The sequence below is a fragment of the Lethenteron reissneri genome, chromosome 11, assembly GCF_015708825.2.
Source record: "Lethenteron reissneri isolate LAM-NWPU_2019-01 chromosome 11, ASM1570882v1, whole genome shotgun sequence".
In the NCBI taxonomy this organism is placed as follows: Eukaryota; Metazoa; Chordata; class Hyperoartia; order Petromyzontiformes; family Petromyzontidae; genus Lethenteron; species Lethenteron reissneri.
In genome coordinates this window covers 7,704,108-7,729,019 of record NC_083789.1, presented here as the reverse complement: position 1 = coordinate 7,729,019, position 24,912 = coordinate 7,704,108, and the positions used below count along the sequence as shown (strand labels likewise).

Below are 24,912 nucleotides of genomic sequence, written 5' to 3'. Positions count from 1 at the left end.
TACATATTTGGGTAATTATTTGAAGTCCGGTCGCTTTGGGCAGACATTAATGAGTACACAAACTAAACGTGCATCTGAATCTCTGGTAACTTAAACGTACAGTTCCTGTGGTGCCTGTGAAATTATTTGTATTTGCTTCAAAGATGTAAAAATGAAAATAAATAGTAACGGTGCAAGGAATAAATAATTTTTAGATCCTTTTTGCATTATACCGCTATGAAAGTGTTATTGCAATATTATATTCTGTCGAGGCCTGGTCCAAATTACTTCAGCAGGGGCATGAGAAAGTACCTAAACGTGTGAAACCGCCCTAAAATCATTCATTTTTCATAGAGACCTTAAACCAAAGCAATTCTGAATTGAAGGTGATGCAGCACCCAACGGATGGTGGAATGGTTCTGGGGCTTCATGGCAACATCAAGGAGTCAACAGCTGGGCGCTCGGCAGAGATCTGCATCTTCTCCCTGTCAAGCCAGCCTGTCGACCAAGAGGAGACAGTGGGGCCTGGTGAACGCAAGAACAAGGCCCTAGGTATGCCTCTTGCTTTACAATATGGAATTACATTTCTTGTAAGCTATGAGTGGAATGAAGATTTACTATTCTTTGGTTCTTTCGGTTAAGTCACAGTCTAAAGATAAAATAATAAATTAAAATAAAAGCATATTACGACGTTTCGATTGCAACACAAGCAATCATCATCAGGCAAAAAAGAAAAAGCAACAAAAATCTAACTAGAAAACTATAGACAGACATACAAGCAGACAGACATCACAAGGACACACAGAGAGAGGACACATATCGGCACAAAGAGAGGGGTCGTTTCTGTGACGGTCCCTTAAATATAGAGAGGGGGGCAAGGACGGAGAGAGGGAGGGGGCAGAGAAAATTAGCATATCAATGAGTGGACTGCAAAGTGCTGCTGCTGCGCAAGTAAGATGACGACGTGGCACGGCACGCAAAGTTACTATATTTGAAAAGTGCCTATGCACTGCTTTGTGTTGTGTAGCAGTTGGTCACATGCTGTGGGTGGTGTTTTTTTGCATTTTAAAGCAGAACTCTTGCAATTTCCTTTTTGTGACCAAGACTGAAAGTTTTTGTATCCACTTACATTTGTTGTGCAACAATGTAGCGATTTTTAAAATCCATTAACAAATTAGTTTTCGGCTTGGTAATTGAAATGTAATATCTGTTCACAATCTCCGTTATACTATAGTTTTGTTTATCTACATTGTTCAAAACCTTTTGCAACATCTTCTCTCCATATATAAACATTACTCTGGAAAATTTCCACTTTAAAGTTTTATTTTATACAATATTCACACACTGGTGCCCTTATTCTACATACACTGTTCTGTGCTTTATGACTTTTATATGATTTACATATTTTAATTTGAAACCTGATTACAACTTTCTGATTTGTATCTCAGATCGCTCTGCAGATGCAGATAACTACTCTGAGGATGATGATGAGAGCTTTTCGTCTGAACAGGATGCAAGCGATGAACATGTACAGGTGGGAACGGGTCCATCTGCATTATGTAATGATGCTCGCCTTGACAAGTATTTATTAAGCTTGTGTGCTGTATTTCATTACACCACCTGTTTACGTCTGTGAAGCTTAGAGCACAAGATAGAGTATCGAGTTGTAGCAGAAATGCCAGTGCAAGTTATCATTGAAGTGTGCGTATAAGCTACAATTAGGGCACAAGCTATCTCACTGCATGATTAAGGCAAGCTTGTTTTGATTTGCCTAGTTGGGTAATTATAAACCTGAAGTCAAGGAGGTGGCATCTGTTTTTCCCTTCTAATTTTAAGTATGCAATAATGCATGCGCGCCAAGTAACGCATGCTGCGCTTTTATTTTTACTTCTGCTCCCGGTGGGCTGCGCAGGACATGTACGATGATTACAACCTCTCGGGCAAGTCAAAGAAATCGAGGCACAGAAAAGTATCCAGAGCGATATCCCTCAGCCGGGTTGGTATTTGAATCCTTGTGGTTTTTTAAAATAACAATTAACATGTATTTTTTTCAGGAAAGCCTCAGTCTCGGCGCGCTTGGTTTCTTTTTTTTTTCAGGAGTGACCTGCATTGAGTTGTTAGGCTAGTGTTTTTAATGTGTGTTGTGTTTGGAAGAAAATTTGAATGCCCAGAAAATCCGACATATAAGAGAGTAAAATGAAAAGGTTTGCATAAATTATTTGATGAAATTGCTTCCTGTATAGCTATATCTTGACAATCTCGCAACCTCAGGAGGTTTAGGAAGTACACATGTACACTATGCACACACTCTAACCTCCACAATGCTTTATTACAGGAATGTGCTTTACCTGTTACTTTTCAAGGCCACAGCAGACTGATCAGATGAACTTTAAACACCTTGTTATAGATTTGGTGTGCTGCCTTTGAAAATATGGTTGTCCTCAATTAATGGAATTTGAAAAAAGTATGTGCCATGTATTGTGGAAAACCGTTTTTTAACTTTTTTTGCAGTTTTATTTTGGGGCTCTACAATCAAATCTTTGGAATGGCTATTATAATTATGGCTGTTTAATCTTTAATGTACCAAAGTGCTTTTGCACAAGCATTGATTTTGTGCAAAGTGATAGTTTATAATTTACTTGGATTTTCACAAAGGATTAAGCAGTGATTTTTGTATGCCCTATCACTGTTGTACAGAAGGATGCATTGTGAAACATGATATAAAAGTGCACACGGTCAGCTGAGTACAATTAGTTTCTGGCAAATGTCCATTGCTTTGAGTTCCAAGTTGAGGCTGAATATTGCTTTGCTTGCTGACATACATGTTTAGCAATCTCCTTGTGTTACAGACACCAGGGAGGTTCTGGCATTCCTCCTGTCCCATCGAATTCTAGTGTGTCCAACCATACATTTTAAGTGCTTCACAGTAATGGCTATGTTAAACTGGGATGTATTCAATTAATGGTTCCACGAAACTTAATATACATGACACCAGCTGTCGTCTTAAAATGACAACCTAATTCATTGCCAACCATGCTTTGACATACCATTTTTAAGCTTTACAGATGAGCAAAAATGACGTCAAAGTCCATCCTTTGTTTGAAAAAATAAGTTTGCAACATAGGGTCTGAAACCCCTTGGATACAGTGGCAACATTTTTGACTTTAGTACCAATTTAGTCTCAAAGATATCCACTTAAGACATTCTGGCTTCAGGAGTGCATTTATCTGATCAGCATGTGTACTCGCTTGACTTGCAGCAACCGAACCTGAAACAAAAAGTGGTGGCACTACTTAAGCGATTCCGTGTGATGGATGAGGTAAGTTCGTAATGTAGAATGCAAATAATTCTCATAATGTACCGCAGGTGTGTTTTTAAATGTGGTGGTATATAACGGCTTACTTTTTTTGTTAACATTTGCAGACTTATTATTTATCTTTGGGGAAAGTAAATGGTGCAAGTTTTTTTTTTACTAGTTACAATTGCAAGATCAATTAAACATTTCAAAAAAATTGTTGGCGAAATAGATGTAAGAGGTGTGGTTGATCTGCACTGATTGTACTGGTTAACCTCCTGATTCAATAAAATGTCGCGATTTCAGGATCATGGTTCAAGATTTCTTTTTAGTACTATACTGTCTAATGTGTACTCTCTTATTCTGTCTCATTGGTGATATTAACCTAAAATAAAAATGCGCGTAATATTTCAATCATATGAAAAATAATACTGTGCATCCAATTAATGCATGTATCATCAGTGTAAGAATCGATTTTAATCGATGAATTGTTACATGTCTGCTGTGCAAAGTGTAGAAAGCATTACATCATTGTCCTTTTCCAGGTACTTCCCGCTAGTATACACATATATATTTAGGCCAATGTTGCCATAGGTTTGTGAAGGTCATGCATTGTCATCGTAGAACCTGGACCTTGAGCAAGAGCCGGGAGACCAGACCCGTGAGATGGAGGAGGAGGAGGACCTCAACTTGCTCTATGACAGCTTGGAGCTCGACAACCCGAGTGACAGCGGGCCTGATATGGATGACAATGAGAGCGTCGTCAGTGCACCAAAACCAACGCTCAAGTGAGACCAAAGTGAAGCGCCTACCATCACTGTGAAAACACACACACACACACAGGCTGATTTTAACAAGTATGAGTGTTCGTTTTTATCCGATTTTCTTGGCAAAAACAAAATAAATATAAAACGGCGCACAAACAAAATCCACATTTTTTTTTTATTCACTTTCCAGCAACAAATGTGGGCTTGGGACAAATGTGAATATGACCCAGAGGCAACTGTATATGTATATGCACACAATAATAAGGTGCCATTACCACCAGACTATATTAATAACAGGCACACGACAAAACATTTGTAAAGTACGAACACCTTTTGATTACCCAGTGTAATCAGATGTGAAGGGTATCCCAGATAAAACAAAAACATGAATAATGCAAAACATATTAATTGCATTATTTTAAAACATTTTTAGTTTACATGTTTAGAATAAGGGTGCAAAGGTAGAATGTGCCATCTCTTGTTCTTGATTCTTAAAGTAATCGGTTGACTTGCTATGTTGCATTGACATGGGCTCAGTCACTGATCCTCTAAGTGAACATCAGCTATAATTAGACCAGAATGCACATAAATATTTCCCAATTCCAGTTGGTCCGCAACTTGGATAACACTGGTCAACAAAAAAAATCTGGCCTGGACTTTTGCAGCTGTTTTAGACTTATTTCAGGGTGCTGATTCCAAATCTGATCTCAGATTTGCTCTATCACATCTCATTGTATGCTATTGGCATACCCCATTTTCATTGATTTTACCCGAAATTAACTCTGTTACTTATGATTGCAAGTTGTTGCGAGTCAGTGACCGCTTTAGTGTTAAAATATGTTGCTGTATTTTTAGGATAGTGTGTTTATAATCTCATTTTATGTAGATATCCACATTTATTTAATATTTTTCTTCCGCAGTTTGTATTCAAAATGCAATATTTGATATCTCAAAAACCTGATGTGATAGACAAAAACTGATGCCAGATTTGGAATCGGCACCCCAAAATTGCATTTAAAACCGTTGGAATATCTTATGACAGAAAGTGTGACCAGTGTAATCCATCCACAGATCTTCCAGAGAACTTGTGCAACTGAAAACGAAAAGGAGAATTCACATGTTTGCAAATTTTCCTTTTTCATCAGATTTTTGCCAAAAGTTTAAGACGATTTGGCAAAATTCTAAGGTGATTTTCATAAAAATGTGAGTGGCGCATGGGCAAATGTGCATGTGCCTATGTAATTTAAGTGGAAATTTTTTAAGTGTAGTAACGTAAATGGAGTCACTTTGGCATATAGCGCTAGCTACTGTCACAAGAGTGGAACTGTGCGTCTTGGGCCTCTCTCTGGCACCAGAGTCGGTATGGCATGGAAGCGGGCCCTAGAGGGCAGAGTTATGGTGATGGTCAGAGAGAGAGGGCAAGTCGGGACGTGACAGTCTGGATGAACCTGAGAGGGCACGTGACCAGGACAGGGTAGCGAGGGGGGCCCAAGGGGTGGCTTGAGGGACACGTGATACTCGGTCGAGAACCTTCTGGTAAGATCCAGAAGAGAAGGTTGTGGCCGAAGGCGGAGCGACGCCACGCTCGGGAGCATAAAAGGGAAGTCCCGAGAGCGATCGCCGCTGTCTTCTGGAATCAACCCGCCATGCTACGTCTCCTCGATCTTCGGTCGTCACGTTCGGCATCGTGGGTCAGGCAGTACGTTACTGACCTTGACCCGGTTATGTAGTTACCCTGTTGGGTTGTAGATTAAACGTGTTGCCTCCAAGTTCAAGTGTGTGCCTCTGGAAACCACTACAAAAGTAATGCAGGTTTTCAAAAAGGTGGTGATCTGTATTGCCTTAAGTGTTTTCAATGTTTAGAACACTGTGGCCTCTGCCACATATTGGCAGTTTGTTAAATACTTTAGATGTAATCATTCATTGTGCACTATTCATACTTGCACTCGTTGCATGCAGTTGTGTGTAAGAGGGAATTACTTGCATTTGTATGTTGAACTTCTTTCGCACCGTACGTAGCCAACGTGCTAATCAGAGGTGCGATTTTTTTTAATGCAATATAGGTTATTTAGATTAATTCTACTAGATTATGCGTGTACCACTGCCAAAAAATTATGAAAAAAATGTAACTTTCAACTGTAACAATTTAATGACTTGTGCAGGGAGTGAATCCTTTATATCACCATTAAATACATTTAAACGTGTTAAACATTTTCAGGCCATTTTTTCAAGAGGTCTCTAACTCAAGCTCTCAGACTGAAATTGCCAGCATCAAAAGTATGAAGAGCCAGCCCAGGGAAGTCGCATGCCAGGTTAGGAATCATCCTCGCAATTTCAATATAGTTTTAATATTTTGGTGTAACATTTTAATAATGAGCATACAAGGATAAAAGTGGTGTCGATATGGGAAAGAAGTACATCGATCCCACATTAATCATAATCGTCTTGAGAAAAACGAAATGTTGTTTATGTTTTCCACAGTTGTGTTTGGGCGGCTCTAAATGCCCACTGGATATACATGAGGACATCATGCATAAATATATTTGGGTTAATAAGAGTTGTAATTAAAAAGGAAACTTGGGAAACGTCCAAGGATATAAAATGTTTAAAAAAATGAAGACATTACTTTTCACTCTTGATGAACGTTATCTCGTTGCTTTCTTCCGTTGTAGTTTTTCACCTACCATCACCTCATTAGTACTTTTGAAGCTAATATTCAATAGATTGTTAATTCTCTGAGTGGAATTGTTTTTAGAGTTTTTAAATCAATGTTTGGCATAAACGGCGGCTTTTCATATCTTGCTGCAGGTGGAAAGCCCAGATAAATTGTTGGTTCTTGAGAGGAAAAGGTTCACCTCCGACACAAGCACAGATGAATGCCCGCAGGTGGGTCCTCTTAAAAGCATTGTTTTATCAACAAACTAAACATTTATTTTGCGTATTGTTGGTTTTATTTTAGATTTATGGCATTCGCTAGCACAAAATGGGAATATTTGGTAGGACAATTTCTGTTTTATCCACCACTTAATAGCTTTGGGCACTTGTCCCAAAACACATTTGTCTTATTTATCGCCTTCCAGAGGCAGTGCTCATTATTTTCTATCACATTTAAGCTGGACTGCGCCACCAGGGCAAGGCATAATTTATTTAAGTCTCATTGTTTTGTTACTTTTCTGTTTGTGAATAGCCAATGCCGTTTTTTTTGTGCTTTAACTTACAGCTAATGATAAAGAGGCACATTTACTTTTGAGGCCCAGTTAATCTTCACTTTATAGTCTGTTATCAGCACAATTCTAAATTAAACTATTCCCTTGAAGTTACATAGCACTTGTGCAAGTTATGCATGAATTGTGGACAATTGCTTCTGTCCTCCCTCCACTGTGCCTGACCAGGAGCTGAGAGAGACGGACACGAGCCCAGGCTCGGAGTCGGGTCGTGTGGAAGCCCTGCTGGAGAGGCTTCCTCCCCGTGGCAAGATGAGCCGCACTGAGTCCCAGATCATCACCTCTCCCAGGTGCATGAATAGTACAGATGTAATGATTCAACTATTTTCTGAGTCGCTGGTAGACTGGGAGATGACACGTGACACACATCCACAACCGCAGTGAGAGGGTACACTAGATATAGTGAGCTGGGTGAGGAATATATATATCGCGTATCGGTGACCCAGACAGAGCCGGCTGAAATTCAGCCTGGTATCTACCCATACTGACGTGCTCTTAAAACCAACTCGGGAAACAAAGGGCCATTGGATTCCAAGAAGGCATGACTTGAATGTCTGATGAAGTTGATTTACACCTGCAGTCAATACATGCCAGCACATTTCACTCACACAGCTTCTCTCTGGACTCTCTGTGCAGTAGAGTGGAGGTGAGGGCGTCGCTGCGCAAAGGACGGAGCTCGTCATTGCGGGAACGGTCAAGCTCTCGTCTGCAAAGTGTCCGCGCCAGCAGCCTGGACAACGACCAGAGCCCCGACCCCCAACTCATGCAGGCAGGCACCTGGTTGACTTGGATAAAAAAAACTAATTCTTTGCTTTTGTTTATCAGCTTTTTTCTCATATGAGACTTCTGACTTAAAAAGCCTGTCCATGCTGTGTTGGTCACGGGGGTTGTTTGACCATACTTCAATATGTGAGTGTGTCATCCATCAATGGTGCACATTTATGCATTTAATGACAAACTAATAATGTAGTTCTCAGAGTTGGAATTTGATTAATTCCATGTAAGAAAAATGGATATTATGATTTTTGTTCATGATTGATCAATGTGAGGTGGGTCATCCATCAATGGTGTGCATTTATGCATTTAATCACAAACTAATATTGTAGTTCTCAGAGTTGGAATTTGATTAATTCCACGTAAGAAAAATGGATAATATGATTTTTGTTCATGATTGAGCCCAGACTCTACAATTGTTACACCAAGAACGTAATTTAATCACGAAGGATTTTAGTGTCACCTAAACAAAACATGCCAATCCGGTACTAGTTCAACACACCGACGTGTTGGAGAGTAAACCCACAGCATTTAAAATTTGAGTAAGACGACTTTCGACAGTAATTAAAATCAGCCTCATCGGGCGACACCCAGTGTTGTGAAAAAATCCTGTTGCATACTTGAATAGCTCTGAGCTTTATTGGATTCCTCCAGTGTAAATAAAGATTCTGATTCTAATTTGGTACAACACCGCAGTCCATGTAATTGTGGGTTTTGTGGATCAAATCGACAGGGCTGAGACATGAAAGCTGTGTGCGCAATATTTGATTCGAGGTGGTTTGTAATGCTCTGTTGACAGACCCCGCAGCGCTCGGTGTATGAGCAACTAAGTCGAATCCTTGGTACGGAAGACCAGCTACCAGAGAGTGTGATGCTCATTAACACGGCTGACTGGCAGGGACAGGTAACCAGAGTGATTTTTTTCTTTCTTTCTGTTCCCGATTACACATTAGACGTACATCAAACCCAGTCTATACAGTAAACACTTGAGTCGGTGTAGCCATGGCTTCTTGTTATATATATTGTTTCAAGATTAAAATAAATGACCTTCTTTGCTTTAGGTTGCCTAATAGAATATTTGTGTGCTTGCAGAAAAGCCCAAGGTATTTATTTTGAAGTTTGCTTTGGGTTCTAATGGAAGCACAGTCTCCTTTTGTGCCATTGTTTATTCATGCTTTCAAGTGAAGCGTAAAGAGGATGAAACCTGATACTTACGGAACATGATAAGGGACCCAATAGAAAGTTGTCACAATGAAAGGCTAGAAGTACACCAGATCATTTTGAAAGCTAATGTGAAACTTCATTTGTAATTGTATAGTTAAAATAATAGACATTATTTTAATTACTGTATCTGTTTTGTGGTCGGGGGAAAAAGAAACATTGCGTTCTTTCGTAGTAAACCAGATATGCAGCTTTATCCTGTTGTAATAGTTTCATTGTCTCTGTCTCTACTCCCATAAACCAGTACGTGTCGTCCCTGCTTCAAAAGGACAACCAGCCAGTAGTGTGCACCGCCTCCCTGGCCGACGTGCAGGCCGTGTTTGTGTCTCTCGTCTCCAGGATACAGCGATTGTGAGTGGCCGTAGATCCTTGCTTGCGCTTGAACATCTGAGAAAAAGTGGTGGAATTTGTATCCTCATTTTATTGTTTAATCCTTTCAGCTACTGATGCTGTGACTGCTGTACCAGTGCATATAGAAGATGAAGTGTGTTCTTTCTATTGTAGATCTTAAATAGAGATGCTTGTTTTGCTGCATGGGTCATCTTTACCCGGATTCTATATTTTTAAAAAGTGAACATTAGTAGCATTGATTATGATAGACATGATGATATTACACTATTTTTTTTACAGATAATTGTTTAGTTGAATGACAATACAAGTGTAATGGAATTAGTGGAATAAGTGAGATACAACGTACAATACACAAAACGCAAGGCCCAGTATGAACAGGACAATATTAACGAGATAAATATAATTATGATCCCAAATTGTGACATTGCGGGGGGCGGGGGGGGGGGAATGTGAATCCTTGCATGCCTAGTTATACCGTCACGGCTAACTTATCTATTGTATATTGGCACGGCTTGCCCACTTTGCTTGTGGTGAGTAAACTTCTCAACCGTTTCCCTTTCTGCTCCTGGTGGTGTGAACATAGCTGTAACTCAAACCCGCAGACACCGGAGCCCATCCGTGTGGCGGTGGTTGGTGACCTGAGCCACCTCCACGCCGTCCTCCGCTGCTTTGTTGACCAGCTCTCTCAGAAGACCTCCGACTGGCTCGGATTCTTGCGGTTTCTCATAATCCCACTTGGTAAATGATGTGCGCGAGGCTCTGGGGTGGTTGTGGTGTTTTTGTAAGGTTTTGTTGACATTTCGGTTTTATGTATTTTTGAAATGGCCGAGACCGTATTTTCTCGAGTGCTGTCATCAGCAAGCCTAACGTGTGACCTGGGTAGGCTACATGAGAAGGCTTCCTTTTCAACTGCATTTGCTGTAAAATCTGAGCCTTTATCATTTTTTCACCAAACATGGATGTGTGTTAGGTGTACAGTTTCATTTATTATGCTTGGTTGTAAAATGAACACGTTTGATGTGCAAATTGTAGTAGGCAGCAGCACTTTCTAAGCCTGTCATGTATCATAACTTGCATACTGGTCACATTTATGTCTAGACAAGTGTGCTGATTGGTAGCTACCCCTCTTCTGTATCTGTCATAATTTGAACATGCGATGATTTTTTTGTGTCAATGGGTCATGCATAGGTGTGTCCTGAATACTTAATATAATGTGCTACTTATACGATGATAATAACATCAATAACTTTTAACACGTTGATTCGTGATTGATTTTTGCGTCTGTTTGTAAAAGTTAAATGTTTCGCAAACCTTCCTGCACCCGGCGCAGCCATCCAATAAAGTTTTCACTCGGGTTTGAGAGCAATCTCTCACAACATTTAACAATTGGGTACAACGTTTCATTAATAGTTAAAACCAGCATCATCAGTCAGTTTCCAGAATTGTGAAAAATGTCCTCCAGTCTCGGGCATGAAATAGGGGGTGTGATATCATCAATAACCTTCATTGTGGCCACGGACGATTAACGTTTTACTGTCTAATGTAACTATCACTGGTCCCGCTTGCATTTATTTACTGTAGTGTGATGTTAGCCAGTAGCACTGCATACCATTGTGATGAATCTCACTGATTTGTGGGTGTGCCTCCCTGCGTAGGCTGCCACGGCTTGGCTAAGTACCTCGCCTCTCTGGACAGCAAGTACGGGGGTGTGTTCCTGGACCCTGTGTGGCAGGAAATGTTCACCCATCCGGAGCCTCCCACGACAGGTCAGTTGTAATGTACATTCAACAGCTCCTAGGGCTTTTCGTGTTTTAAGAAGCAGATACCATCCTATGCTTTTTAAAGGAAGCTTCAACCCAAAAGCGTACTTGGGTTGAGTAGCACACCAGCAACATAAAAGTGATGTGGTTACTGTTCATGTTCACAGGATCACTGGAGTGATTTTAAGAGAGTGTGTATGAAGTCGCTTTATGTTCTTTTCATATATACAGTATGTTGTTTCTAATTTATGAAGCCTCACATGTGTGGGACAACCTGAAACACAGCCTAACTAAATATTTGTCACATTACACTCTTGTTTCATTCTTTCAAGTCAAGGTTATTCCTACAAGGACCTATTTTATATATCCCTTATTTTTTACTATTAAAATTGCCAATTATTGTGAAATAAATTAATACCATTTGAATCTGTGCTTTGAAGTTTTCCCAAGGTGTGTTTGCACACTTAAATTTAAAATACACACAAGCCAATCATTTATGAGGCTATAGAAAAATGTTTTTTTTAAGCTAATGATTCACAAGTGAATTGATTCATGTGTACTCTTATTCCCTTACTGTTGTAGGTGCCACTCATTTTACTCCTTTTCATCTTGCTGTCAACGGCCCCCTTTACTGTTTCCTCAGAAATTAGTTGTCACAAATAATGAAGGAATGTGTATTTTTTTATGTGATATTGTTGGCTGACTGGAACGTTTTAATTTGTATAACAGAGCCGCAACGATGATATTATTGCAATGTTTTCTAATTCTCTTCCAGATTTACTTGATGTTACAACTCGCATCGTTGGGTATATTTCCGGGGCTAATGTGACTCACCCGTTGCCCATAGCAGAAGCCATGCTGACCTACAAACAAAAGGGGTAATCCGATGAAATCTCATTACTACGCATTTTTTTTTTAGTTGTAAATCCACTTCATCAATGCAATCGCAGATTTCATTTATTTTCATTTGCAGTGATTTCATGTTTTTAATCCTATTTACGTGATAAAAATGGAAAATCCATTCCTAAAGATTTACGTTAGTCTTGTTCTGCAACAACCATTGAAATTACCATGAGTAGCTGCTTAGAAACGTGTGAAGATTTCTACTGTAGAAGTTACAAAATAATTTAGTCTAACACTAGGCAATCCTGCTTTGAGACAGGTTCTTTTAGTAGAGACCTCAAATAAGGTTTCCTTACCTCAAATGTAATCCTACAAGGACACATGATAGTTGTTTCCGTTTACAGCTTTACATTATCCTTTGCCACGATTTAGCAAATTGTGTTATGCTGTTTGTAAATCAAAATCTGTGTCTACACAGCAGCACCATTGAGTTTTCCCCCTGATGCCCCCAATCTTTGGCCGTGTTTGATGCTTGTCTGGCACCTTCCGCTCTGATGCACAATTGCGCGTTTGAGCTTTCCTCTCCCTTTTTGTCAAGTGGAAACGTACAGCCCATTGCCTGCAGGGACATGAGGCAGTAGCACTGAACACGGCGGTTGTCCAACACCCCCCTAGAGAGTTGGCATATGCAAGTCCTTGCAATTTATAAATGCTACGGATTTGCTTGCCCACACATGCCGGCGGAGCGCTGTGTCATTGTCACCAACTTGAGTGTTTTCTCACATCAGGAGTTAGCAGTAACATCAACAAGTAACTCTCAAGTTTGTGTCCCTCCTCCACTGATTCAAAAGGAGGGGGAAGTTACAATTTCCCAAAGCGCACTGACCATTATCAGTTGTTGCGGCACCTTTGTAAAAAAAACAACCTATATTTGTGCCAAATTAGATACTTGTGAATCGCGTTCAGAAAATGGTTTTCCATAGAATGAGTTCCTATTATGCCAGGAAAATGTTTTGGCATTACGCCAAGTGTGAAGCCAACCTGTAAAAAAACCCACTTATTTCCTGCCATGGCCTGTTTCAGGATGTAGGGATTCTTGTTATTTTCCTATTATTGGTCCACACCATTACTCACTTTGTAAATGTCAGCTGTATCACACCCCAGCGATTGTGCGAAAATAAGTTGGATTTTTTTCCACTCAAGAATTCTATTCCCTTTTGTGTGTAGAGTAAAATGGTTATCTAATGAAGTGTCAGTAGTACAGAATCTCACAAATGCACCGTTTCTCATTAAGTTACATTTTTGCGTAATGCTTTTTTCACAACCTGCTCCACAATAAAACATCTCTATTATTGTGTTTTTGTTGACGAATCCTCCAAGAATATTTGACCTCCCTTTTTAGAGGACTTCCCTGAAAACATCTACACAAAAGAGATCGAATGAAGTATGGTGCCAATATTAAAAGATGGTTAACGTGAGCAATGAGTGAGGTAGTAAGATATAACACCCAGAGTACAAAACAGCTGGAGTTTAAAGAACTATTTATCCATGTGATAAATAAAACCAGTTTCTGAGTTACACTGTCTATTGTGGCGTTGTTTTCTAATTTAAATGTAGCTTGTTTTGCTATATTATTTTGGCAGTTGTAAAGCATAGCAATCAATGTCGAATATAGATTTGCCAGAAATAGTAAAATTTTCATTTTTAAAGTTACTGTGACACATTGTTCTCATGATGCAATTTGATTCTTTTAAATGATTAAAGCTTAATTCAGTGTTTTGATCATTCATGACGACAAAGTTTTAATCTATAAACACCCCTTTCTTAATACAGACTTGAAGAGGAGTCTTGTCAGAAGTTTATTCCCTTCATCAGCGTAAGTAGATGTGTGCGCATTTTTACGTTGTTTTTTTATGGTTGAGGCCCTTGGTAAATCTTTGACATAAAGCTTTCGCGACTGCAGGAATTCATATTCTTTGGGTCTTTCGGTTAAAGTCGCATAGATTGGGTTCAAAGTAAATAACAAAAAACTACGACGTTTAGATCGCAACACAAGCAGTCGTCATCAGGAAAAGGGGGTTAGCCTCCAAAGGCAAACAGTTTTTCAAGGTTTAAAGATGGGCGTAGCCCAAGTGTGACAGCAGCGTGGACGGGGCAGCTAATGTTAATGTAGGGGTAAAACAACACTGGCAGTGGGTCTCCACCAATCAAACGTCGTAGTTTGCAATCATTGAAGATTTGGTCCAACAAGGGATGCTGATGTACCAGCCCTGGTTAGACACTGCCTCACCAACACTTACTTCACCTGGAATAGAACATTCTACAAACAAGTTGAAGGTACCCCAATGGGTTATCCCTTCTCTCCAGTTGTAGCCAATGTTTTCATGGAAAATTTTGAGACTGACGCCATCCAGGCATCCACTGTACGTCCGTCCTTGTGGAAGAGGTACGAAGATGACACGTGTTCATCATCTGGCCATATGGCCGACCTGCTCTGAACCAATTCCTCAACCACATCAATTCCATACACCCAATGGGACATTCTGTCTACAGGAAAGTAACTCGTATGGATGCCTACCTAAAACCTGACTCCCACCACCATCCATCCCAGAAGAATTCCCTCGTCAGAGCTCGATGTATTTCCAACCATCATCACCGAGCCAGTAAACTGGAACACGTACACCAAGCTCTCAAGACGAATGGATATTCAGACTACACAATCTGTAAAGCTATCACCCCAACCGTTGGGAAAGAACCATCTGAAGACCCAATCAAAACCATCACCTTGCCATACATAGCAGGGGTCACCAGAAAGATTTCCAAAATCATGAGCAAACACAAGATCCAGGTTCGATTTAACACGGTACATAAAATTCGTGATCTGATCCCATCTGTGAAGGATAGGATCCCCGATATGCAATACCCTGGCGTCTACAAACTAAGCTGCGTCTGCGGCAGTAGTTACATTGGGGAAACTAAGCGACCATGTCTCGGACCGAGTCCGTGAACATAAGGCAGATCTGAAACACGGTAGGACCAATATCTCGGCCGTGGCTGATCATTGCTTTAATGCGGTGGGCTCACACTAAATTGATTTTCTCTAAGACGAAGGTATTTTGCAAACCCACTGGCTATCAACAAAGATTAATTCATGAAGCCATCCATTTATACAGACATAGACACACTTTCAACCGAGGAAGGTGGGTACAAACTCTGCAATCACTGGAAGGACGTTATCAACTAGTTTAAATCCTAACTGGCTGGAATGTTTCAATTTTAGACCTGGTAGCCCTTTAATTGGTGGAAGCCCACCACCAGGACATCACTGCCCACTATGACCATCACCACTAGCAGTAGCCCTTTATTGGTGGAAGTCGACCAGCACCATCATTGCCCACTACCACCATCACCTCTAGCAGCAACCTCCACCGTCAGCAGTGTGGGTGTGTGCAGCGAGGTGCAATGTTTGCCTGGTGGCCCTTTGATTGGTGGAGACCCACTGCAGGTGGCTTGTTTTTCCCCTATATTAACATTAGCTGCCCTGCCCATGCTGCGGACACATTTGGGCTACGCCCATCTTTAAACCTTTATAAACAGTTTGCCTTTTAGAAGCTCCAAAGTTAAGATTGAGGCTTAACCCCCTTTTCCTGATGACGACCGCTTGTGTTGCGATCGAAACGTCGTAGTTTGTTACTTTTCTTTGACCCTATCTATGTGACTTTACCGAAAGACCCAAAGAATATGAAGCCCCTTGGTAAATATATACACAATTGTAATAATATATTATTTTTTTATTTTTCAGATTGTTAACGTTGGGGTGGTTGAACAGATGACGGCTCCTATTGGTAACGTGTGCATTTCTCCTTGTAATTTTCTATGTTGGCTTTGTCAAATAATAATCACCCATTTTGCTATTTTAGTTTTTCTTTCCACTCGACATGTTTCCTAGTTCATTTTTACAAAGAATAATATTTTGAAGTGGACTATTAAAAATAATATTTCGCAACCTAAATTCCAAATGTTTGCATGCATCCAATGAACTATATAATCATGCGAGAGTGCCCTTTCTGCTACGTGTCTTTTGTAATGAAGACATCTATACAGTACAAAAAAAATTACTGCACTAAAAAATGACCAATGCAGTCATGAAAAAAGTCAAGAGACGACTCCAATATATCAGTAAACTACTTTGTGTGCAGTGATAGTATTGGCTGCCTATAAGTCAAGAATAAAAGGTTGTGATCTTCATAGAAATATTGTATTAGCAGTGGTCTGTTGGTACTCTGTGAATGGTCCACATTTATATAAAGAATAGTGCCGAGGCTTTTTATGTCTGACAGAAAATGTTGATGTAATGGGGCCCAAGAAGGGTCAATGATGCGTGCATTTCAGTGACAGGCCAGTCTGGCCATAATTCAAGATTTTTTTTTTCTTTTGTAAAAATGTATGGCGCTGTCCATATTTATTTTAGTGGCACAAAATTTTGGCCCTTGGGCTGCAACAAACCGTGTTGCCGACACATTTTAATTTAAATCAGCTAATCATTTACATTTTAAATGTAACATGGACTGGTTTTATTTTAGGTTTTGTAATAAATATCCTATTTTTGATAAGACCTAATTTAATTGACTGCTTCATGACTGCAAGATATGTGATGGATTGAACAAATTATTTAAATCTATATTTAAGATGCACTCTTTCGCCTTTCAGTGATTTACAGTTTTATTACAATTTGTTGTGGTGTCTGAAATAAATGCATTTCCTATATAAGTTTACTAATCCATTATTTATGGTGCCTTTCAATTTTTTTTTTACGAGTTTACATTAATTGTGCTTTGTCATGTGTGAAATTTGAAGACCACGCGTTTTCAGTGCAAGCCCTAAAGTCCCGTGACATTCAAAAGTTGCTGTTTTTCTATTGATGTTTTGTACACATTTCCATACCACACACGGATTGATGTAAATGAGCCCGTTACAGTGGTAATTCTATGGGGAAAGGCCGATGGAGTTTATTTGCCCCCCCACCCACCAATCAACAGAAGCCCATTCCTCCAGGGTTTTAGGATAGGTACTCGGGTTTAAGTTATTGATCACGATTTGTCAATGAGCACACGAAGGTGACACCATTTAATTGTGTGCCCAGCGGACATGGATGAGTCTTTGCTGTACCCTTCCGTGTCGCTGACCTCCACCCCGTCTACAAGCGCCATGGGCGGAGGTGGCTCCAAGGACATCTGCCCGACACCCCCAGCCTCTCCGTCTGTTGGGCCTTCCCCTGTCAGGTATCCATTGGGTGTTCTACGTGTACATCCACAGCCCCTTTGTGACAATCCACTGCTAGACGAGGCCTCCCCCACGCAATGTGGGTCATGGAGATTATTTATCCAAACTACCGCATTGGTCAATGCGGGTTGGTGAAGATGGTGAATATGTAGGCGTTAAAATAGATTTCAACAATGAAATTTGCTGTTGCTGACAAGAGAGTTCCACAGCAGCCTATACTATCTGTTTCATTTATAGTCACTCATTCAAGCAATATCCAGGCTCATCCCTGGTTGTCTTCCAAGATCTGAAATCGGGTGCATTGCAGTTGGTGAAGAGCTCGATTTAAAAACTGCATATTCAAATTAGAAAAATAGTTTGCAGTGAAAACCATGACCTGTGCCATACGAACACGGTAGTTTCCTGTGGCTACACTGTTCGTATAATGCTGGTTTTTGATATTCTGATAATAGTGAAGCCAAATAATCCTAAATGTGCCTGAGCCTTCTCAATTTGTGTGTGCAATGAATGGCCATGTGCGTCTCATTTATGTATAGAATCGAAATAATTAAAATTACGGATATTTAAGGATATTTGTCATACATTGACATTTTGCACATTCTCTGACATGATTGCAACAGATGAACCTTGCTAATATATATGTTGAGCACCATTTTATAAAGGAAGATGTAACTCAAAAACAAATGGCTCCTTGCAGATATGCATATAAGCGGTGATTAAAATTATGGTCTCGGCACTAGAATTTGTTGTTCATTTGCTCCAGGTCACCTGCTACTTTGTTGTGTTTTACACCCTTTCCTCTGTCTCATCACTCCCCTCCTTGCGCGTCACCCATAACTGCTGTCACTGAAACTCGCTGAGTGACCATGCCCATCCCATCCCCTCCGCACGCCTCCCATCTGCCTCTCGCCCATTCTCAGCTGGCAGGGTGGTGAGGTCATGGGGCTCCACGTTGATTACTGGACGGTGGCAGGTGCCGAGCGGCGGCGCGAGGGCGAGCGTGATCGCAAGGAGGGCAGCGGCAAAACGACACTGAAGAGCAACTTCCGCTCGCTGCAGGTCAGCCGGCTGCCCACGGGGCCCGGGGAGGGACAGAGCGCCACGCCCAGCATGTGCATGACCGTCGTCACCAAGGAGAAGAACAAGAAGGGTGAGCACAATCTTTTGGGATTCTCTAAGGCGTTCAATTACTTAATTTGACTGTGTGTGGTGGAGTGGCGGGAGTAGTCGTTGGCACATTGCGCTCCAAATGTGGTGTAACCCGAGTTCAACTTCTGCTAATGGCAAATATCTGAACTTGTCATAGACCTCCCCGAGGTGTACTCGGCCTTAAAATGTCTGTCTTGTGTGCACTAGGGAGACAAAGGTGTCTATAATAATGGTATAAATTGGATTTGTTTGAAATTGTATCCATTAATGTCGGTTATCTTGTATTGTGCATTGTATTTTGTTTAATTTCCAACTTCGTAAGTACACCCAAGTTGTGATGTCTTGTCTGGTAGCACAGCAACACGTTTCTCCACACAATAAAACATCGTCATTCAGCTATAAATTGTGAGCTGTTATTACCTAGAACTCCTTCAGAAACAAGGGGTTAAAATGGTTTCCCTCCCATTGTTTTATGTGTAGGGTAAAAGCAATCCATTGAATGTCGACCCAAATTAATTAAGATGTAGTCCTTGCAAATTCGTGGTATAAACCACGTTTATTGAATATTTGGCTCTATGCTGAAGATTAAACTAAAGTTAGGAATGCTTGAAATAAGCCTTTTATGACTCTTTCGATTTATTCAAATGTGTGTCGAGGACTTTTCACTTATAATGTAGTAATGTGTCTTCAGAATGTCGGTTGCATAAGAACGTTACATAACTTCCACTTGTTTGATTCATTTTATTTTTCAGATTTAATCGCAGTCTCTCGTTAAGTGTTTTTTTTTATTTGGTAGCATTGCCATCACATGCATTTCCGTTATACAAATATTCTGTAGGACATGAATAAGTGATTTAATTGCTGCCCATAAGCACCAGCAATACATATTGCCTTTTTAAGCTCTCTTGCTTTTGATTGTGACAGCGACGGCTCCTGAAATAATAGTAAATCTTCACACGTGGCAATGCAGGAATATTCCTGACCAAGAAGCCCAAGGAGAAGGACATCGAGTCCAAGAGTCAAGTGATCGATGGAATCAGCCGCCTCATTTGCGCAGCCAAGCAGCAGCAAACCATGTTAAAAGGTAGGCAACCAGTGTTTTAATATCAGGTGTGCAGGTGGTGCAGCTGCACTGGGAGGGTCAGTGGGCTAGAGGGGCCCAGGCACCGGGCGACAAAGCATGGTGAAGGCCAACAGGAGACCTCCTTGAATTCCTTGCAATGGAGCTCATGCCAACTACGCTTGGCATGGTGGATGCAAAATATTGTGTGCATCTTGCATCGTATATATATTGTACCTTGCACACAATAGTCATACTTTTTACACATGGTACCAGATGTATTCGTACATAAAATTTCATATTTTGACCCTCTGAAAGTTTACATATATAGTGGGTAGTGGCCAGGAGGTTCATGCAAGTGATTTGATTTCGGTAATGAGCAGCATCTGTTAAGATCCTGGGTTCGAATTCAGGCAACCACTGGTTATTCAACTGTGGGTTCTAGCAAGTTTGTGGTCTTAAGTCTCTCAAATAATGACTGCTTAAAAACACCAAGGTTGTCATTTCCATAATAAGACATAGCCCAGCTATAAAAAATACAATTAATTTTTTTTTACAACAATAGCTACTTACAGTGCATATTATTTCTCGATTGTGGATAGATACTTCAAACAGTTATCTGGCATCATCTTATACAGGCTAATGCACTACTAGCTGCGACAGTTCAGAATAGAAACGTGTTCATCCTATGACTTATATTTCTAATTGAAAACTGTGAATGTATTTTAGTCGGCAAGCCCACAGCCGCATTAAGTTGGCGTCAAACGCTGCTCCCTCCACGTCGACCCATGGAACGGCCGTAGCCACTCCGCGATCGGTTGTACTTTTAGACATGGCACCCACATTTATTTTCTCCGATCGTCTTCCCTCCCCAGTGACTGTAGATGGCGTGGAATGGAACGACGTCAAGTTCTTCCAACTCGCCGCACAGTGGCCAACGCACGTCAAGCACTTCCCCGTCGGGCTGTTTGCGCAGGGACGACCCGGGTGCTAGTGGCACGTCCGCCCGTGATGGCTACTCCTGAGTCGCAGTGGATCCTGCCTGGCAGCAAACGCGACACTGCTTGGACTCTAATGAAGAGAATTCATGTCGGGCAGCGGTAAATGAAATGGCATCATGTGTGTAATATATTTAAATTGCAAATGTGCACCGGTTGACTAGGAAGATTAGCATGACGGTGGTGATATTTGCTACCACAAATTGAACTGCACCTCATTTATGCCACCAAGTCTTGGTGACAATATGCAAAGAAGGATATTAACCCTTTCGCGTTCAAATGACGTGTGTACGTCATCAATTTTTCTTCAGATTTCCATTCTGATTACGTACGTGTACGTCATTGGAACGTAATAGATTCTGAATGGAATCGGATCGATTCTGGACTAAATGCAGGAGGGCGTGTGGCACAATTTGGCACCAGCTATCGTAGAGTACGGTCGTGTCGCTACAGTTCTCTGCGGTGAGTACAATCTTTAAAAACAGCATTGCTTTGCCACCTAAATAAAGTTAACGCTAACCGCTTGCGCGTTCCAACATTCAGGGGTGAATGGGAGACCCACCCTTACAAGTTGTCGACGTCTCGGAACGGGAAAGGGTTAATTGCTGCTATTTTATAAAATTTTATCTCATACCATCAGTTTCATTACTTTACAAATAGTAGTCCAACTATTAATCTGAAGAAAATATCTAGAAATTTTATTTTGCCATTTTATTTCTAACATGATGTATCAGTCTGTGATGCATTGACGACCTCATCCCTGGACTGCTTTTGGAGATTCGTGAAAATGATGGTATAAAAAACGTTATGTTTTAAAAATAAATCCGTACTCTTGCCCAGACAACTTACAAACTGGGCTTTCGGAGCCAGCCATTGTGTTTTTAGGAAAAAGTTGCCCTCTGCAAAAAAATTCCAATCAAATTCCCACTACGATGGAGCTATCATAAAAAAAACACGAGATTTACAGGACATCTCAAATTAGAAACACAAATACGGTACTGTATTATGGTACACAAATTGTTGCAACAGTATTCTTATTGTATAACCACTGTTTCGCTAAAGGCATTGCACAAACGTAAAGGGACATACTTTGATGCTCTGAGAAATTTCTGTTAAACATTTTTTCTTAAAACAGCTCGAATGCAAGCTAAGATTAGATTGCTTAACATGAGAACATTTCCTGACTTGCTCAGCATGTGACATGCAGTAGACAAAGGATAATACATTACAATAGATGACACAGCCATTAACTGAGTTGTCAAAACATCAGCAGTAAAACCAGTAGTCTTATTAATATCCTAGGTGTAATTGCCAAAATTGTTAACATTTTAATGCACTTGTGTAAATAAGTTACAAGCAATGCTCTGAGTTTAAAGGAGTTACAAAGGGCAGCAAGGGAATGTTTTATTTTGTTTCCTTTTTTTTAAATGCGAGTGTTCGGATGTGTGAACATACATTGGCAGAGTAAGCACAACTTATGTTGCAGATGTGTATTGTATATAAATTGAGTGTTCAGCATATTAATGTTACTGCAGGATACAGTAGCTTTGGTATCTTCAAGTCTCTAAATATTAACATGTTTTTTACCATGAAGAGCATGATATTAATCAACTCCATTTTACCATGCATTGTTAATTATTTGAATGCTTTGTTCTGCTGACATGCAGTTAGCACTGCACAGAGAGAACATTGGTGGGGGGTTATTTAGATTTGCACCTTTTTAATTTAATTTTCCATTGGGGGTTGAAAGGATGTGTGGCTGTTATAATAATTTGGATTGACACACCAGGACTGTATTACTTGGTGCTGGAGTATTGCGACGTCGTACAAAATGTTTGCCTCCATTGTTTAACAAATGTCACTGCCAAGCATATGCCACTCCCAATGCATGACACTATTTAGACACTATAGACATAAATGTGTGCTTTGCAAGTGATCATGCCAGCAAACGATAAGTAGCCTCCACATTTTATCCACCAAACAAGCCTAACTGCAATATATAGGACTGCAGTGTACACGTGTTCCAATAGCATAAAGCAAGACGCTTAACAACGATGATACAATGCTTTTCATTATTTAAATAGACCCAGCACTCCTTGCTTGCATCCTACAAGTTCCAGTCTGGCAAGTTTTTACAAAGGCATGTCAGGTTTTTAAATACTTGTAAGTGGATTGGCAGTTTGTTGCAACATTCACCGCAAATGTGTGAATTGGTAGACTTAAAGCTGCTCCAAGGGGGTAGAAGGTTGCAAAATGGAGTGAATTGTCATTTAGAAATGTCGATAGCATTAGTTATTGTGGTGTAAATTAGGCGCAAGGCACACAGAAATATAAAACTAATGTGGACTTGGCCAATTCTCTGAGAATGTCACATGCACTTGATTTGCAGTCCAATGTAGGTTGAGCAGTAGGAACAGATTGAAAAAAAAACTGACATGGGAGCAGACGTCTACAATGTCTTGTCACGGCATCGGCTTTTAAGAACCTATCTCGTCATATGACGGACATCTTTGCGCAATAAAACATACTTTGGGGGGGGGGGGGCAGGGGGGGGTAACGAGTCCACTGCAAATAAATCACTGCCGTTTAGAATAAGTGAAGATGCATTACAGGGACAACCGTTCTATCAACTTTAATTTAAGAAATGCACTACATGCCGTAACTGGATTTCCTGGTGGTGATGTTTTAGTAATATTACTACAGCAACTACAAACATAAAAGCTGTGAATGTCTGTACCCGACCTGAACTGGGGAAAGGCAGCAAAAAAGGGGCCTGTTTTTATATGCTGCTGGTCGGCACATGGTCACACAAACCCTTACTCAAAAGTAACTTGTGCATGCACTGTTAATGACCACTTGCTTCCACTCTACTCTTACCAGAGTACTCGGCAGGTTTATATTATTTTAGTTGAGGACGTTGCTTTTATTTACATTTATAGCCTTTTTACTACATCGCATTTGTAGTGTTTTTTTGTATCATGCATTCACTTGTAAGTGATGCCAGACACCCCCTTAACTGCACCGGTGAAGATGATTGCGTATGCGTGGCCATACGCGCTTCTCGGACACAGGTTTTTCTATTAAAGCAAACAAGTATTTAGTCGGGGGGGGGGGGGGGGAATGACTGCACATTGTATTGTTTGCATGTCATTTTAGGTTTTCCCGAATTTCAAATATGTTCTGGTATGACACTTGAAAGCCCTGTGTATTATCACGTAATATTGTTCAATGTTATTCTTCTTTTTGTTAAGTTTTTGTGTTTGCGTGTAGCCATGCAGGAAAACGTGTACTCCGTTTGGAAGCCTGCTTTGTTTTGTACCTGATCGAGTTGTCTGAAAATTTGCCAGCACATTTCGTGACAAGTTTTCTAAAACGAAAGTGTTACATTGTGCCTTTTTTCAGCGGTTTACTTAAAACAATATGGACACATCTTTCTCCTGTAGCACTGTGCTGCTTCTAGAATTAATAATATTGTAAGATTTGCCGTGTGTGTGTGTTTTAAAGCGTATCTACAGTAAATAACATGTAGTGATGTAGTCGATGTTGCGTGTAACCGTCTTTGTTGGAGTTAGCAGCGACAGGCTTCAGTCCAGATGAGGTTCGTAACTTGAGATGGTGGTACGCGGGTGGGGAAGAAATCATCAGGGTGAGTGATGATCAGACTCTTTCACTCCTGCATTAATTACCTCAACTGACCTGCCGTACCAACTCGTATTTATGCAGGTGGTGGGGTTATTTGAGGGCTGGGCAATTCTTTAGATGGGTGACAATGAATATATAACTTTACCCCCCTTGCCTCTTCCCCAAGCTCCCACCGGACTGGTTAAAAGCCTCCGTTTATTCTTGCCACTGCATATTAAAAAGGTATAGCTTTGATCCATAAGCACTTTAAACAAAAGCAAGTCGGCAAGCGCTAGCTTTGCAGTTTGCACTCTATTTTTTTTATTGGTTTAGTTAAAGGAATATGTCCTGAGCCCAGACATTAACAGGCAAACATGTAGTTTGTACTTTACAGGGTATGTATGCTGCCTTGTTTTCAAGTTTGCTGCAATATTTAGCTTGTTAGCTTGTAGCCCAGCAGGTTAACCTGTTGCCACTAACCAGCCAAAATGTTTGATGTAACAGTATTGCGAATGTTAGAGGAAACCAAGAAACTCGCAAGAAAATAACAATAAACTCGTTCCTGTGACTTGGCAGTGAGAAATTAC

General features: G+C 40.5%; 1 protein-coding gene across 3 annotated transcripts in view; it reads left to right on the top strand.

Moving 5' to 3' along the window:
* The window catches only part of LOC133341405 (phosphofurin acidic cluster sorting protein 2-like), a 36,031-nt gene extending 11,131 nt beyond the window's left edge, over positions 1 to 24,900 (top strand). The window contains exons 5-24 of one of the 3 annotated variants that reach the window (XM_061549984.1): positions 366 to 531; positions 1,428 to 1,513; positions 1,892 to 1,975; positions 3,239 to 3,298; positions 3,899 to 4,062; positions 6,260 to 6,353; positions 6,850 to 6,927; positions 7,434 to 7,555; positions 7,905 to 8,034; positions 8,839 to 8,943; positions 9,505 to 9,611; positions 10,195 to 10,349; positions 11,267 to 11,377; positions 12,147 to 12,249; positions 14,048 to 14,090; positions 16,017 to 16,059; positions 17,358 to 17,496; positions 18,418 to 18,647; positions 19,617 to 19,730; positions 20,582 to 24,900. In XM_061549984.1, the coding sequence (XP_061405968.1) occupies positions 366 to 531; positions 1,428 to 1,513; positions 1,892 to 1,975; positions 3,239 to 3,298; positions 3,899 to 4,062; positions 6,260 to 6,353; positions 6,850 to 6,927; positions 7,434 to 7,555; positions 7,905 to 8,034; positions 8,839 to 8,943; positions 9,505 to 9,611; positions 10,195 to 10,349; positions 11,267 to 11,377; positions 12,147 to 12,249; positions 14,048 to 14,090; positions 16,017 to 16,059; positions 17,358 to 17,496; positions 18,418 to 18,647; positions 19,617 to 19,730; positions 20,582 to 20,700 (2,253 nt within the window). In that variant the 3' untranslated portion in view covers positions 20,701 to 24,900. Of the gene's footprint in view, positions 1 to 365; positions 532 to 1,427; positions 1,514 to 1,891; positions 1,976 to 3,238; positions 3,299 to 3,898; positions 4,063 to 6,259; positions 6,354 to 6,849; positions 6,928 to 7,433; positions 7,556 to 7,901; positions 8,035 to 8,838; positions 8,944 to 9,504; positions 9,612 to 10,194; positions 10,350 to 11,266; positions 11,378 to 12,146; positions 12,250 to 14,047; positions 14,091 to 16,016; positions 16,060 to 17,357; positions 17,497 to 18,417; positions 18,648 to 19,616; positions 19,731 to 20,581 lie in introns of all 3 variants that reach the window. The other 2 variants (XM_061549983.1, XM_061549985.1) reach the window with 2 other exon arrangements.
* The last annotated feature ends 12 nt before the right edge of the window (positions 24,901 to 24,912 follow it).